The 17,639-nt window shown below is 33.8% G+C and overlaps 2 protein-coding genes and 1 pseudogene across 2 annotated transcripts; 2 read left to right on the top strand and 1 right to left on the bottom strand.

Annotated features, from left to right (window-relative positions):
* Positions 1-546: 546 nt before the first annotated feature.
* Positions 547-5,612, bottom strand: LOC125052541 (ovochymase-like). The gene is made up of 6 exons (XM_047653455.1): positions 5,439-5,612; positions 3,965-4,110; positions 3,367-3,526; positions 2,824-2,940; positions 1,565-1,690; positions 547-756 (listed from the first exon to the last, which is right to left on the bottom strand). The coding sequence occupies exons 1-6, from the start codon at positions 5,577-5,579 to the stop codon at positions 547-549; spliced, it is 900 nt and encodes a 299-aa protein (XP_047509411.1). The 5' UTR covers positions 5,580-5,612.
* An 817-nt stretch (positions 5,613-6,429) lies between these two features.
* Positions 6,430-12,213, top strand: LOC125052542 (trypsin-1-like). Its single transcript, XM_047653456.1, has 7 exons — positions 6,430-6,578; positions 7,336-7,437; positions 8,571-8,683; positions 9,790-9,964; positions 10,406-10,525; positions 11,019-11,153; positions 11,839-12,213. The coding sequence occupies exons 1-7, from the start codon at positions 6,465-6,467 to the stop codon at positions 12,067-12,069; spliced, it is 990 nt and encodes a 329-aa protein (XP_047509412.1). The 5' UTR covers positions 6,430-6,464; the 3' UTR covers positions 12,070-12,213.
* Positions 11,567-11,685, top strand: LOC125052796 (annotated as a pseudogene).
* Positions 12,214-17,639: the final 5,426 nt, after the last annotated feature.

The following is a 17,639-nucleotide window of genomic DNA, read 5'->3' as shown; positions in this document are numbered from 1 at the left end:
TTCTGTAGTGTGAAATTTTTAATGATTTGTCAAATTTTTAGTTTTGTGTACCTTTTCACTGGTTTCAATTGAGTTATTTGTTTTATGAAACAGGAGGCAAACAGGCAGGAGGCTCATCTGATGTTAAGTGATACCGCCACCCATGGACACTCAAATTGCCACACACAAGTGCGTTGCTGGCCTTTTAATTTAACTTAACTTTATTAAATTTTTTCGTTTCGTTTTCCTAATTTTGGAATTGTCCACAAAAACGGTTTTACGAGAATACTCCTACAACGCGATTTTGCGGTAGTCACCCGGACCGCGTTATATGGGGGACCGCGTTATATACATCTATATATTTACAACACAGACAAGATCTATTATATAATACATCGTGTAATTGAGTACGAAGTTTATTTAAATTAAACTGAGTACAATGTGACGATTTTTACTGATAGGACCCCATCAAATGAATTTGCCACGGGCCCCAGTTACGTTACGACACAGAGTAAGCGTATTCCAATCGATATTTAAATAAATTAGGCCTACAGAAATAAAACAAAATCAAAGTAGCAAAAATGTTGTATATAATATAAAGATAGGCTGTGCCAAAGTCGCTTTGTTTCTTTCAATATATCTAGCGAAGTATGAAACACGCGTAAAGAAAGACGCGGCGCGTCTTTGATTACCACTGACAATTCCAACCAACACTCCATTGGGTCCTTCGTTGGGGTCTCCAGTTTTACTGCATACAAGAGGTCCGCCCGAATCTCCCTAAAAAGTGTAGGTTATACTTGAACACATCACGACATCTACTTCATGAAAGAGATAAATCAATTAAACTGTAATCAATTCGCGTTCTCCAAAGATTTAGTTAAGGAAAATTCTTAAATAAAATAAAATAAAAATGATTAAATTAAAAAAAAGTGCGTGCGTATAAGACACATGACAGAAGTGAAACTTCTTTGGTAAAAATAATTCTGATGCTCCGCCGGTAAGAAAACGACGACCGGGGCAGCGACGCCGTGCTTTCGCACGTCTGCCCTAAGTTAAGATTCTGAAGATTTGGGAGGAGTCATGGTGGTATTGTGGCATTCGCGTTTGGCGGGGGTAAGGATAGGGCTCAGCTGTTACCTGTCTCCGCCCTTTGGCGAGCTGAAGGCATCCGTCAGGTTTTAGTGGGTAGGGTTGTAGATATTATGTCTGAGTCCCACATAATCCCTGCTGGAGTAAAATTCAGCAGGGACATGCGTAAAAGCATTTCCTGACGTTAAAAAAAAAAAACCTCAGCGTTCACGGGACGGAACATGTTCCGTTATAAGAAGTAATATCTAATATAATCTTGGGTTGGATTTTGTTCTGAACAATGACTTGGTCTTTGCCGATTCTTTAACCAAGATGTGCGAGCTGGCTTGAATGATTAGTTGAAGGAACTCGTATTAAAAAAATAAGAATATTAGAGAATAATCAAACATAAAAAGGCTACGGAATAGTTTCTATAAAAGTGGAAATTGGTAACTCCTATAATTTATTAACATCAAGTTTGAGAAAACTCACAAAAGCAATAAATGAAAAACCTTACCTTTCCAACGTCGTTGACAACAGTGTCCGTGCAAACAAACTTTCTCATATTTTTCCGAAACCTTAGGCCGCATTGCCTATTTGGCAGAAGGTGTAAGTGTGCGAGGAGAAGTTTATCTGAAGTCCCCTAGAAAATCTTAATATTGTTTATCGATAATTAAGTAAGATCTTAAGTTAAAGTTTACGGTTCAAAGATTTATTTATTTATTCACAAAAAATAGATACTAGTGTATGATCCTTACAGTAAACCAATACTAATAAAGTAAAAATAATAATAAAGATGCTAATAACTATCAGACTTGGTACTCTGTAACAATAGCAATCCCGATAGCGTACTTCATTGAGTCTTTCTACCGCGAAATTTCATATATTGTAACATCGCTACAGATATTATAAGAACCAAATTTGTAGAAATGGCAAGGGGAGCGTTCAAACAGTGTAGCACTTAGCAGATGAACGGCGTGAGGCACTATCAGATTAATTGCGCTGGCAAAATTGAAGCTTTGCTTGAGATTGTGTAACATATAGCAATCGTATGGAACTTGACGATGGCTAGAGGCTATCAGATGGTACAAATTTAATCTTAGCTACAGGTAAAGTTGACTGTCCTGAGTTACTAAGAAAGGTGTGTCTGCGTGAGTATAATCCGCAAAAAATATGCACCTATTGTAAACACGTAAAGTCAACACCAATTACAGACGGAGCAGCTATGTGGTTAGGTCGGCGGGTAAGTTTCACAATTTAACTGTTGATTGACCTGATCGCTTCAAGTGTGGTGACGGCATTTGAGTTCCTCAGTGGAATAAATAGTGTATCATAAGTTTTTATAAGTATATAGTTTATACTACCCTAAGTGTTCCTTAACTAAGTTTATTGGTAGACTTAGATAGTTGGATAAAAATGATTTTATTGTTACCAATCCATTTAATTATTAAGTACTAAATTATATGTTAATATTTGTTTAATAGCGTAACAAGAACTTTATATTTAGTAAGTAAGTTGTAAATCTTTCTCAGTAAATATAATATTAATATATATATTTGTATGCAAATTATTCCTAAGTCACTTCATATAATACTATTTTCTATTATGAGTTTTATAAAGTTAATCTGCGCATGATACTTGAACAATTCTCTATAGGCAAATTACGTTAGAAGTACGCATCAAAATTGCATTCAAAAGCGTCGGAATCGTTATTTCTATTGGAAGTTATAAAGTACCGGTCCAGGAACGCGTTAATATAATTTAAAATAAACTAACTTGTCGTGACGTACGCCCATATCCGGAAACCAGGCATTTGCCATGGTAGTCGATATACTTCTTCGCTATTGGAATCGCACGCACATTATTGTTGAAGTGAAAGGGTTTGGCTGTGTACTGTAAATCAAAATACAGTCCCTAAAGCATCGGAATCACGCACTTTGATTGGCTCGCTACTAGCAAAACTTAATACATTCCATATAACGCAGTCAGCGATGCAATGTACCAGTGTTGCCCGACCTTTTTGTGTCATGCCCCAGCTTAATTTGCAAGTCAAGGGCGTTTCTAAAGTCATTTTCCATATAACGACTATCTTCTGGAGCATGGTTGGTTGCTTAGATTAGTTCTGTTGCACTGGTGAAAGTCACCATTTGTTTTAAAATCATACAATAAGGCTTTAAGAATATATTGACCAGATATTGTCATAATATTTAATTCCTTAAGCTTATTTGAATTAAAAATTAGATATAGAGAAGCCAATATTAGGGACGCGCTTTTCTGTAGCCAGTCTTAAAAAGAACTAAGTTGGTAGGATAAACTAACCAGAATTGCAATGTCGTCTTTTGGAAATTTGTAAGTTCTTGGATATACTACGGACTTCAGTGTTCTCCACTGACCATGTTCATCTGAATCTTCGCTATAGACATCGTAATTTCTCAAGTTACCCGCTACAGCGTACGTGTGGCTTAGCGTTCTTTTTGGTCTATGACAAAAAAATTAAATTATGAACTACAATTAATAAGTTTGGCAATAATTTAATTTACATTAAATTCCGAATTTACCTGAAAGCATTAAACAATCTACGTATTTCTTCTAAAAAAACTTTAAACTAATACAGTCAAAATCTGTTATAACTACATTGAAGGTACTATTCATATTTGGTCGTAAAAACCGATAGTCGTAACAGCCGATGACGTTATGAAGAACCTAATACAATAGAATTCAGCCGGGATTTTGGGCAATATAACGATGTCATCGTAAACGGTTTTGACTGTAGTCTATAATAAATGATAAATTTAACTCTTTTAAACATTTCTAGATATATGTATATTCCCGTATGATATATACCATACAATATGTCTATATATACAGGTGTGTAACTATCCGATTAGGTTCGACGTGAATATATTTCAATACCTACCCCTGATTGCCACATATTTTCTGACAAATGCTCGGATCCTCAGCGAAACAATGGGCGGCGGAGAGCAGTTTGGTTGGGGAAATTATTACACCACCACAAAACGTCATACAGAGTTTGCGGCGTGGGGTCCTCATTTTAAATGCCACCTAGAACATTTGAGTACAGGCAGTCCTCGACTTACGTCGTTTCAAGTTACGTCGAACAATGTTTTGACATTATTCCTCAAGCATACGTCATTTGTTTCGATTTCCGGCATAGAGAATACGCTTGTCTTGTGCAAATTTGGAGAATGCCATGAAAATTTTTGAAGAAAATTATCCTAATTTTGAGAGAAGTTTCAAAATTTGTGCAGCCTATCAGTGTTACCAAGATCTGTACGATAGCAAGAAGAAATTAAAGTTTTATAATTATCATTAAAATTAATAACACACAAATACCAAAAAATAACTAGCAATTTCAAAATGCATATATATAATTATTTTAAGAATAATTTTGATAATAAAGTATGTATATCCTTTGTTATAAATGCAGTTTTTTTTAATTTCGAGTCCGTGTGGATCCTAACCCTAGAGTTTTACATGTAAACATACGAAAAAATATCTCTCGACTTACGTCGTTTCGATTTACGTCGCATATTTCGATAACCTAACATGCCGTAAGTACGAGGTATATAAGTTATTTCTTGATATACAGTCAATAACATATTTTCGTCACATCAGGTGTCGATACATATATATATTATATATATATATTATATATATATATATATTATATATATATATATTATATAAAAATGTAAAATCTATAGTTGCAATATTTGTAATTATGTGAGCACCATATATCTACATAATAATTTAGTTATCTGCTGCATTGTTTTTATAACACTATGCGCCTATTTTATTTTAATATAGTAGTTTTTTTTCTAGGTACATGATCTTCACATATAATTATCAAATCAATGTATAAAAATTATTGTAAAAACTATTTTTTACAATAATTTTTAAAAAACTTTTAAAACTTTTAAAAAACTTTTTTTAAAAGAGTAAGTATGGAGTTTCTTGCCCATTCTTCTCCATATGAAACTACTTTTTGGAAGGGGCAACTAGAGTCCTTTTTTTTAAATATTGTTAACGAGTAATTTTGACTTTAAAAAATGGCTTTTTAATAGGCCTAATTGAAATAAATTATTTGACTTTTATATAGGCTATACAAAAAATACAGATTGTAAGCTGTAGTTTACTTGCTTAGTGATCGTTGGTTCTATTTCCGTGAAAATTATTAAACTATTTCACCATTAAATAATTTGGTTGAGAGACTTGACTTTAATGAAAATTATTTGATTTAATAACCCCTAGATGGGGCAGAGAGCGTCCACAGTGAGTCTCCAAATCTCCTTTTAATGGAAATGGTCGATATAATATAAGATTTTTTTAGTAGGTTTCTGTTCTCCAATATGTCAGCATAAACGGTTTACCTGATATGGAACATCTCCATGTTTTGCTGCATGACCATTGACAACACGTGGAACTATATATTCGTTGTAAAAACCTCTCTCTACTTCCTTTGTATTAACAAAATGGGTTGTAATAAATAGTAAAATATAAATTTCGAACATTGATAAAAATTAAAAGCTCAATGACATTATGAAACAAACAGATTTTTGCTGACAGATTAGAAATTACTTCAGTAGTTATTCCTAGTATGTGATCTGTGGCTTCGTTTTTTTAAGGACATACGCATACCACCGACTGCTTGGTTCATGGGGATTATTTGGGACCCTCGCCGCTTATCAGTACAAGCCTGGACATCGGAATCTCGTCCGTGTTATTTAAGTGATACTATAACTAAATCCAATCAAGATTTGTGAATCTGTGCTGTCTTTAATATTTGCATCTTCTCTGCATAGTATAAAACAAAGTCGCTTTCTCTGTCCCTATATCCCTATATATGCTTAAATCTTTGAAACTACCCCACGGATTTTAATGCGGTTTTTAATAATAGATAGAGAGATTGAAGAGGAATGTTTATATGTATAATAACATCCATTAAATAGTGGAGAAATACTGTTATTTTTGAGGTTTCTAATGTGATGTCGTAAATAATTACATTTTTTCCGCTAACATAATAAATAAAAATTTAACGCGTGCGGGCCACGGGCAGTAATGAATAAATCAAATCGATTTTAATTAGTAATTTTATTCAGTGAGTGACAAAGTCTATATATTTTATACCCGTAAACGTTCACATTTTTTTTGTAGTGTATTTAGTATCAGCAATGCATCCGTGCGAAGCCGGGGCGGGTCGCTAGTAATTAATAAGTGTTATTATTTTTCATAGTATTAATAAAATCTATTGGTGCTATGGTTGCTTTAGTCACAAGTCTAGCACTGCTCAGGCGAAATAAAAAATATTTTGACAAAATGTCAGTTTAATATTATTCTGTCATCTAATATTTTACAGAAACTAGTTCTAATGGATATCATAAGTAAATTAAAATTCCATGAAATTATATCACAGTGTTATACATTTACATATTATTCTCTCTATATGTTCAGTTGGACGTACCAGAGATGACGGCGAAAGACGGAAGGACTCTCATGACCTTGATTTTACGGTAAAAGGATTTTTTTACATTCTTAGTCCCAAATAATGTTACAAAATACTAAGTAATTAATTAATAATAGGTATGTGCACCGCGATTTTTCAAAGAAAGAAAACTGAGGAAAGGCTGGTTTATAAAGGAAAGATGATTTCCTAAAATCTGCCTATTTTGCCTACAAATGTATTTTTTAAATTTCCTAATATTTGACATGATTATATTAAGAGACTAGCTGCCCTGCGAACTTCGTTTCTCCTTAATGTGATTTTACTTAGCCTACCTTTTTCTCTATACAAACCTCAGAGTTCAAGTCATAAGATTTTAATTAACAAATGAAAAATAAGGGTTGGTGATGGAGGGGTGAAAATTTAGGGTAGTATATCTATTTTTTAATGGCACGTTAAAATTAAATTTAAATTAAAACCACTTAGGGGTATGAAAATTGATAGTAGCCTATTCTCAGACCTACTGAATATGCATATAAAATTTGATAAAAATCGGTCAAACCGTTTCGGAAGAGTATGGTAACTAACATTGTGACACGAGAATTTTATATATAAGATATTATAAATAGATAAGTATATTTTTCTCTTGTGACGGAAATGCGCGAGAGGACTGGCGTAGGCTCTAATAATACCTAGTCATAGGGCCTGGCGTCTTCTGTCCCTACGCTTTTCTGAAGTGAGAGACGTGTTTTCCCCCCATGTCCCATTGCTTATGGTACTTCATCTTCTTCGTTGTACTGCTTATTTATTATGTACATTATTCACAGGCAATATTAAGAGAAAACGCGGCATATAAATCCTTTTTAGATATATGCCCGTTAAAAATACTTGGAGGCGTTGAAGCAGATATTACACAAATTCCATACCAGGTAAGTAGAGTGTTAATTAATTCGTCATTGATTTATTGTACTATGAATATTCAATATTAGGTAACTGTCGGTATTTAAGGTTACTTGTGAAATGAAATAATTTTACGCTATACTCTTTAATTATAATGCTGGACTCTTTATAAGAAAAAATAAAAATCACAATTTTTTTTGATATTTTTTTTTATGGCACGGTTTGTGCATTAGCCAGCGTCAAGTATAAGATTTTTTATAATTCATGCTTTTTGCCTCAGAAATTCGACCATGTCCTCCATGTACGGTTTAAGCCCTCGCCCGGTACCGCACAACCCTCCCAAAGGCCGAGAACAAATTTAAATTAAATTAAAACTTGCCCTCGAACCGGGAATCGAACCCGGTACCCCTCACCTAGTTTTTTGCCCTTTGCCGTGTGTATACAAAAATGTTAATCTTACCGATGGGGCGTGGGTGCTATTTAGCCTTCAAAAACCCCGAATGATGTCTACAATTGTCATTAATCACGGTAGAACTTACCAACGATTCTCAACCTAATATATAACCTTCAAATGCGAATCCTCAAACACGTCTTGAGAAATGTGCTCGACTCATATAAAAATGAACAAAGGGCAATTTTTAAACACTGAAAAAATACTACCCATAATAGAAAAAGTAAATGTCTTCTATTCGAGCTTCGACATTTTTCGAGATGATATAAAAAAACTAGTGGAGCATGATGTACAGAAGCGAGCTGTTACGCAGATTGGGCTCTGAACATCGAAAGCAAACAACGTCTATGGCGAGAGAACGTTGAGGTATTTGCTACCGTGGCTAATAAATAGACTACCCAATTAGCTATTGGATAGCTTAACCAACATAAAGGCAAATTGAAAAACTATTTTATATACATTTGTCGCGTTCCAAAACTGCTATGGTAACATTTATACAAACCACAGCGGTTTTCTAATGTAACATATTATGATTTTATTATATCATTCTGTAAAATAAAAAATTTGAGCGGAATATTTTTTGTTAATTTTCTATTTTGATATTCTAGATATTGAACCTAGGCAATCCGCGTATGTGTAATTACTGTAATTACTATGAGATGGAGTATCTATTGACCTACGAATGTGTCTAAACTTTTTTATCGTTTACAGGTTGCACTTAGGCAACAGAATTGGTACGGTGTGTCATGGTCGTCCTTTTGTGGTGGATCTTTAATTACACTGAGATATGTACTAACTGCTGCGCATTGCTTTATATTTTCAGAGTAAGCTATAAAAATATATAGTAAATATATATATAGAATATATATTATAAAGTATTACTTATACTATTTTTAATTATTGTGAATGTGAAGACTACGTGGATCATTGTTTTTTATTTATTTTATCCTTTTCTCAGTTTTAGTCATAGTCTGACAGTTTGAGTAATTTATGCGGCCTACCCAAATGTCTTTTCTTTGTTCGTCGAATCGTTAAGCTCCTTAAGTTTTGAGTTGAGCTGCACGTTTACTGACAAATGCACTGACTTGACAGGTCCACTCAATCTGTGTGGTTCTTTCCACAAAAGACCATTTCAGACTGCAATCTACATGGTCTTCACATAATCTTGTTATGTCTGGACTTTAAAAGAGACTGTGACCTCTGAGTTTGTTTCGGCGTTTCTTCTTAGGAAACGTCGAACTCATCTAGTTTAAAAAAAATATGCTTGACGTGTAAAAGTGTTTGTACAAACCTACTTACAGAAAATAAATCATTTATATAATATAAATACATCAATAGAACCTGCTCTATACACACTAGCTTCCAATAGACGATCCCGAAGTTTTTGTATGCTGGTTAAAGATATCGCAACCCTAACCTAACATTATCGGAATTTCAATCGGGATGGAGATTGTTTAGGCTGATCCCTGCTGCCTCTTCTAATTTTACATTTACTGCCAGTTCTCAAATCAAGGGCGTAGAATGGATGAAAAGAACAATAAACTCTCCGCCACTCTTTTTAATCGCCAAGTTTTGATTTACACAATGTTTGTAAGGAGCTGTATTACACCAGTTCCACATAATATCTTAAGTAATTAATAGTTAATTAATAATAATAAAAAAGAAAAACAAAGATTTGTCCCCTATCAGCAGTAGGCATGGTGAAATAGGAGCACGCACTTACATTCTTGTGGGAACAACACGCAAATACATAGTCGAAATAACTAACATCACCGCATACACGAATTCAAGTCCGACCAGTCACCACGCAAACTGACTTCAATACTAAAATGTTAGAAGACCCCGTTCAAACCTAGTGGAGATGAATCTAGCAAAAGTTTTAAGTAGCAGGTAGCCGTTATTTAACGTTCAATTCCCTATAAATTTTCAGTAAAGGAAATATGAAAAATCTCAATGACGTAAGAGTCGTTGCTGGGACAATTGATAAATCTGCAATGATAATTCTATACAAGCCTGCGCATGAGCACTGGAGGCGCATACAATATTTCTACAAACATGAACAATATAATCACACGTATTTAAAACATGATTTAGCTATATTGCAGGTAAGGGAATAAATTTATGACATTTCTGGTTGGTATCTAATTTCTTGTATTTATAAAAACCAATTTGCATTTTTTTAAACTCTTGTATTATTATATGCATAAACAAAATTTGTGCGAAAGACGGGAGAGTACCCACTTGTACAATAAAACTGATTTTGTTTTTAAAAATAAGGGATAACTAGGAAGGTGTTTTTTCGCGTCAGTTCTGTTTTTTTCTGTCAGTTCTGTTTTTTTCTGTCAATTCTGTCAGTTCTGTTTTTAATTCTGTCAGTTCTGAAAATTTCTGTCAGTTCTTTTTTGTTGTTGTTAGTTCTGGTTTATAATTAATGATTTATTTGCAAAGTGAAATGAGATTTATTTTCATTATGACCTCTACTCCGTTTGTGTAAAAGATATTTTCATTTACTGTTCCTTTAACTAATATTGAATGATTTTGTTAAGGTGTCGAAAGACTTTATCGTAACAGACACAGTTCATCCAATTCGTTTATATTCAGAAAATGAAGACAAATTACAAGCAAATGATTTGTGTCTAGTTTCGGGATTTGGATTGAAAGAAGAGGTGTGGTTAATTACTCTATAATAGGTATATATAAAGTATGCTGGAGCCCTTTACCTAAAGCCTAGGTGAAATAGGTTAGTCAGTAAATAAGAAATAAATAAATCAGTGGTGCTACAACCATGATCATTTTTAAATCTAATAGGCAAGTAAGTGATCAGCCTCCAGTGCCTGACACACGCCGTCGACTTTTTGGGTCTAAGACATGTCGGTTTCCTCACGATGTTTTCCTTAACCAATCGAGCGAGTGTTAAATGCGCACATAGAAAGAAAGTCCATTGGTGTACAGCCGGGGATCTAAAATACGACCTCAGGTATGAGAGTCGCACGCTGAAGCCACAAGGCCAACACTAATCAGTAATTATCTAACATTCATTTACTAGTAAATATTTTTTATACAAAGGGGCAACTGAGTCTACGGGCCCATGAAGACCCAATTTCAGAGTGTGCATTGCGAGCCATCAGGGAGGAGTAACACTTGACCCTTGATTTGCAGAATAAACCCGCCCGCAAGCTAGAAATGGTTTGCGTACCTATACTATCAAAGATATATTGTGAATGGTTCTACAGTTCACGATATTTGCATCTCTCTGTTTTGTGCGCTGGGGCACAAGGAAAGGATTCTTGTCAGGTTATTGTCTATTTTATTACCAAACAGATATAATCATCAGAATCCGGCTGCTTACCAATTGATAGTAGAACACTTCAAAGGAAAGACACATCAAAGATCATCGCATGCACGCGTGTGTAGGCTGCGTGTTTTAATTATGATTTATTTTTATAGGAAATAATCTAGATATAGATCCAAGTATGTATATAGGAAATGCTCGAATAGAAATTAAGACAGAAATATTAAGAATACATCACAGCAACTATCAAACCTCTCAGTCATAACAGTGCGTAGTGTATGATAGCCCAAACAACTAACGGAACAAATGCTGAACAAAGCTAGTATCTAAATATGTTATTGGAACGAAGTTCCTTATCGCGCTTTGTGAAAGGGGGCTAGACGGAAAAAATTCTTACGAAAAGTTGTCACGACACTTTTTTGTTATTTGCTATTGTAATACACCGGTTCTCGTCCGATCACCGAAGTTAAGCAACGTCGGGCGAGGTCAGTACTTGGATGGGTGACCGCCTGGGAACACCTCGTGATGTTGGCTTTTTTTTTTCGTCGTAAGATTGGTGTCGAGAAAATCTATCATACTGTTATGATACCAATTAACATATAAATTAATCGAAAGGAATTTCGTTCCATCCGGGTGTCCCTTGACACCTCTAAAGTTTTTTTTCAATATATATCTTCTGTGTTATAGGGTGATTCAGGTGGACCACTTGTTTGTCGAGGTGTTTTAGCTGGAGTCGTCTCTTGGGGTGGAATCTGCGGAGTGCATCCTGGAGTCTACACTAGTATATCCTATTACACGTCGGGGCATAACGTACCATTTGTGAAAAACTCATCTTATACCCTATACAATATTAGCGTTATAATATTTTATACAATATTTTTAAAGAGTTTAAATTATGCATTGAAAGTATTTTTATAACAGCGCCACCTATGGGAAGATTTGTGATACTAGTAGACAATAGCTGAGCGAAAACGTAATGGATCTAAGTGATTTACTTAATAGTCAACAGATGGCGCCAAAATTTACTGTAATATGGTAATTGATTTCAAAGTAAACACAAAAATGCAGTAAAAGAACCTAGATTTACATTAAATAAGTTTATCAATATGAGAACGAAATATTAAATAATGTACCAAAAACGAGGTGTTTTGTCTATCAATCCCTGAAAGCGACATTACTAGAAAGATTTTGGAGATTCTTTGCATGTATTTGCAATGAACACAAAAATTGGATATTTTCGTATTGAAATAAACAAGTTAATCTAAAATCTCTAGTAATAGTTTATGAAGGAAAGAAATTCTTGTGCGTAGTTTTAAGGCGATCTCAGACAGTATGCATTAAATATCAGGTGTTTCGTTACCGTCTCACTAGCTCCCTCTCGAGACGAGCTCCGGAACTAAATCCATAAATTATAACTTCCGCTAGTTTACACCGGGATGGATGGGTGAATGCACATTAGGTGATTTTTATAAGGTTTCTGTAGAAAATTATTTTAATTTAAGATAATTTTGTATTTTTGCATTGTACTTTTGTATTTTTGTGTTTTATAACTTCTTTAGGCGCATGAGGGTAAAATTTTTACGGATGAAACGCAATAATAATAATATTAGCGTCACGAAGATGTGCAGCGTTTTTGTCGAAGAAAAGGGAGAGAGCGATTGAGACCGATTGAGAGAGAATGAGAAAGGGCGAACGTAGCATGAAGAAATTCTATTTTTAAAAGTAAAATTTCGTAAAGAGAATTTATTTATTTATTTATATTACTAAAAAATATTATTATTACTATTTTTGTTCTTTTTCTATTCACAAATTTAGGTATACAAATACATGGAGTGATCGTATACTTGTATATGGTCATCTATTGGGGCTTTTACCTTAGTAATAATAAATTTACAAAGAAGTTTCACTTCTAGCATGTGTACTTGGTACGCTCACACTTTATTTTTATTTTTTGTAGTCTGGCCATAAAAAATGTTACATAAAAACAATATTTTTTACAACTTTTTAATTATTTACCTTATTTTAAAAACTTCTTTCAATTTTGCGTCATAACTAACAACGCCGTCGGAAAGTGGATAAGGTTCTGCTGTTACCGCATCCCTAGGCTGATTGTTGGTGGTGGTTTGGGGTTTTAGTGGGTATGCACAATAGCGAGTCCCACATAATACTATTTCTTTATTTTCTCCCATATATCATTTGAAACAAATGTACGATTACAATTAAGAAGGTGTTGCGAGACTGGTTTCCAACCTAGGTTAGAACCTGTGATATGGATAACCAGGCACAGCAAAGTCATACTGAGTCATAACAAAAAAGTAGACATATGATATATTGTTGATGTAAGCAACAAAATTTTAAAGTTTCTAAAAAGGAAATAAAAAATCTAATCAACAGGCAACTAGATTCCTACAGAAATAGAGTTGTACGGGTGTCTCTCTCTCTCTCTGTGTGTGTGTGTGAGTATTTGTGAGGGTGTGTGTGGGTTGGTATCAGGCTCAAGCTTAAGACCATGATATGTGGAAATTATTTTAGCACACCTAGCAAATTTTCCGTTTCGTCATAGTCAAACATTTATAGACTACTAGCAGACCGGCCAAGCGTTGCTGTGGCTAAGGTTTTTGTTATATTACATAGTAGCAAAGTATTCAAGGGAAACGGTAGGAGAACACCAGTCATGGGGACCACCATGCTTTTTTGGTGGTTATGCCATTAAATTGTAGCTTATGTGAAACTTTCAACACAGCGCCATCTGTTAGAATTGTGACTATAAACAAATATTTTGCAATAAAATAATATTGCGGGTATAAATTGAGATGTAAGCAATCCTATCTTTTAAGTTGAATCAAACTACACACGATGTGCAAATTTGATTGATATCGGTTCGGTAGTTTAGGAGTCCATAGCGTACAAACAACGTGACACGTAATTTATATATATTAAGATTTGCTTAACACATGTTTTAGTTTAGGATTTAGGATTTATTTATTTGTGCTTACGATAACCAACCATCATTAATGCGCAACGGATTTCCCCAAGTAGAAAATATTGCGCCATCCTTTCTCTACAATCATCCAGTGTGTAGCGACCGCCTGGAAATCTCAGGTATTGTCTTGAGATTCGCATTTAATTATCACGACCTCAGTGATGCACTGCCCGGATATTAAGACACGCATCGCTAATTACTTGAGTAACTGACGGGTTAGTTTCATGTTAAGTTTACTTTAGGTTGAAGATTAAGATTGGCATGTACATATATATATATATATATATATATATATATATATATATATATATATATATATATATATATATATATGTACCTACCACATAGAATGGTTCGGTGGCTGTTGTTACATAATTTTATCTTAAAATAAAATACAGCTTTACATACCTCGTTTATATATGTTCTTAACGTGAAGAAAGGCACACAATTGTCAAGGATAAGGAGGAAATTAATATAGGAACAAGAGGTCCAGACTAATAGTATAGTAAGTAATACATTGCCTAGTTCAAAATATGCAATAACTCTCACTAAGAAATAATAATATTGATAAATAAAACTGGCAAAAACATCTTCAACATGCGTCCAGCGTCAAAGCGAAGCGAAGTAAAGAATCAAATGTGACGATCGGCCGAGTTAAAATATTATGGATCATCAAAATTTATAAAAAAATATGTATTTCAAACTCTTATTGTATAAAACAAAGTCGGGTTTGTTAAAACATTGTACTCGAACGGTGAAGGATATATCATGTGGAAACCGGCTTGCCTAAGAAACAAAAAGTCGACGGCGTGTGTCAGGCAAAGGAGGCTGATCTACAAATACATAAGCAGAACAGAAATCTGAGGCGACAGTGAGGAAATGCTGCCAGCGTTAAAGGTACACTGCCACAAGAACCAAACTTTTTAAATTTGTTTTAATTTAATTCCTTTTTAAATTTATTTTATTTTTATTATTAGGTACTATGTACTTATTATTTTTTATTTGATAGTTATGATTACTAACACCCATTTCATCTGTAATTTTTATAGTATGGAATTAAAGTGGTTTTGTTATTATTTGTTTAAGTTTATATGTTTGTAGGCTATTTTAATACCAGAAAATATATTTATTTCAGGTATATAGGGGGCATCTACATTCGTCCTTCTTATTCCCGGTAATGCTTTGTTTTCGTCTCACAAGGATCTTAATTAGGTCTGCTAAGTTGAACAAGTTAACCGAAACACTAATTAAGCGATGCCACAGTGTTTGGTCAAGTTTGTACTAAACTTCCCAACATCTGTGTAAACTTTAATTGTACTGACAGTAAACTAATTACTCAGGTATTACTTTAGAATAATCTAGACATTGCTAATTTAAGTATAAATGTTTACGCGTTCCTATCATGAAGCTTCTATCTACGCAAATTCTAAACAAAATTGATTTTTAAAATACTTGTTATTTTAAGGGTATTTGCAGGTGAGAAAACATTGCTGCCCATGCTGCTGGACTGTCCAGCGTATGGGGCATTCTAGTACGAACTAGATAATAAAACAAACGTAGCTCTGACAAAAGCTTCATTGCTCTAGTTAATTAAACACCACGAACACAGAATGTACTGTGAACGGATAGTTCAAAAAGTTTAAGTAAGAAATTAAAATGAAACAGATTTGCAGCCTGTGACACCAGGTGGTTGGGCATCCCATCGAAATAGTTCTAGGAAATTAAAAAGACATCACGTGTATAATAAAGTCTCTTCCGTATTAAAAAAAATAGTATTTGCTACACATAGGCAATCTATAAGTATGTTTTTAAACAGTATCTCCTATACCTCCATACTTCACAAATATGTCGCTCAGGCGAAAACGTGGTACTGTACCAGTAGCGCCCACATTAATAATAAATTAAATTTACAAGTATAGGAACTTCAAGAAACTACGATATATTTCTTTGAGACTATTAATAATGTACGAGATAAGAATACTAAATTTCTTTATTTTATTTACAATTATTTAATTCATTTAACCATGTGACGAATGAATGAAAGTAATGTTATTAGTACGAAATAATTCTATCAAAAAGATACGCCTTCCAAATGTATCTTCCGCCTTTGTATGCAATTTCGGTATAGTTTTAATCGGTTCTCTAAAGATGTCACAACCTTGGAATCGGTAAAAAACTAAAAGTTGATTGAAGTTGCAGTGAGAATCCTTATTGTTACAGAGTATTAGCGCAGAATAACCAAATAATTTCTACCTGACTCACACCGCATTATTTGGTCTAAACTCTAAACTCTAAAGCATGCACTCACGATCAACGTACGAACGTGTTAACGCACATATAAACAAAGTCTATTGCTCCAGCCGGGGTTCGAACCTAACATTATTTAAGTCGGTTAAAATGCAATATTGCGATCCCTAGTTACGAAGACAGTTTTACCAACTAGTAGTTGTACAGCACCAAAAACACATTAAACAACACATCAATGTCAAAAAACACAAAAAGCCACTCGGATCTGATATTCGAACAGATGTGGTACAATACTTCGTTACTATGTTCATAAAATATGCACCTTGTGGATAATACAGTTATGATAATGTTTGTAAAGGGCACAAGTTGTCAATAAAGTGTATAGATTTTAGCGTATTATGTACATAACATATTTTTTATTTATTACATTAATAAAAATAATTAAAAATTAAAAAACTTTTAAATTTCTTGCAAAAGAACAAAGCAAACTTAATCCTATTATTTATATTTATACTTTTAGTATTATATAATATACATATTTTTTAAATTAACTACACTAATTATTGTTCTTTTTTCTATTTTTATATCTATTTCTTAATAATTTTTGTTTATAGATATTAATATTTTTATTTTTTCTTTAGATTGTACTTTATTTTATTTTAGTTACTATAGTTACATGTTATTTTGAGTTTTTTTTGTTAATTATCTATGCACTTCTTTTACATTACCCTCTGTAGGTGTTTCTTTTTGTATAAGGTAACACAGGGTTAATAAATATTTTGCAAGAACCCTTCCGCAGGTGAAGGTCTCCTCCAAGGCCTTCTCCAGGTACCTCGGTTTTGAGAGCATCCAGCTCGAGCCAACCATTTTACTGATAATCCGCCCATCTCGTGAGCAGGCCTCCTCTGTTTCGTTTCCTAATAACTCCCCACCGGGATTTATTAATCCAGTATTACAACTAGAATCTTAGTAAAAAATTAAGATTTTCGCTAGATAGTTTCTTCAAACGTTTTTGGTTGCTTTAAAAATTAACACATATTGATGCATTCATATTGTGTTCAGATTTTTTAACTTCTTTTACCCCAATACAAGTGACCATCTGAATAGCATGGCCTTTAAAAGCTATAAAGAGTGGGCCACTCGAGCCATTACTAGCGCTTATTAAAAATGTGGCTGGAATATCAAATTGCCATCTTCCTATTGTTCATGACCCTTGCAATCACCCCTGCTTTATGCTTTGTGCTCAGAGTATTGTCGT

This window comes from Pieris napi, chromosome 9 (assembly GCF_905475465.1).
Source record: "Pieris napi chromosome 9, ilPieNapi1.2, whole genome shotgun sequence".
In the NCBI taxonomy this organism is placed as follows: domain Eukaryota; kingdom Metazoa; phylum Arthropoda; class Insecta; order Lepidoptera; family Pieridae; genus Pieris; species Pieris napi.
Note: the sequence above shows the minus strand (reverse complement) of the source record. Positions and strands in the feature narration are given on the sequence as shown.

Bases quoted from the DNA above. Each gene is read 5' to 3' on its own strand.
- LOC125052541 (XM_047653455.1), bottom strand. From the start codon at position 5,579: ATGTTCGAAATTTATATTTTACTATTTATTACAACCCATTTTGTTAAT. The intron at 4,111-5,438 runs GTAAACCGTTTA...CAAATGTTCTAG, and splicing joins ATGGAGATGTTCCATATCAG to GTGGCATTTAAAATGAGGAC. The intron at 1,691-2,823 runs GTTAGTTTATTT...AAGATTTTCTAG, and splicing joins ATGGGCGTACGTCACGACAA to GGGACTTCAGATAAACTTCT.
- LOC125052542 (XM_047653456.1), top strand. From the start codon at position 6,465: ATGAAATTATATCACAGTGTTATACATTTACATATTATTCTCTCTATA. The intron at 6,579-7,335 runs GTAAAAGGATTT...CATTATTCACAG, and splicing joins CTCATGACCTTGATTTTACG to GCAATATTAAGAGAAAACGC. The intron at 9,965-10,405 runs GTAAGGGAATAA...GATTTTGTTAAG, and splicing joins ATGATTTAGCTATATTGCAG to GTGTCGAAAGACTTTATCGT.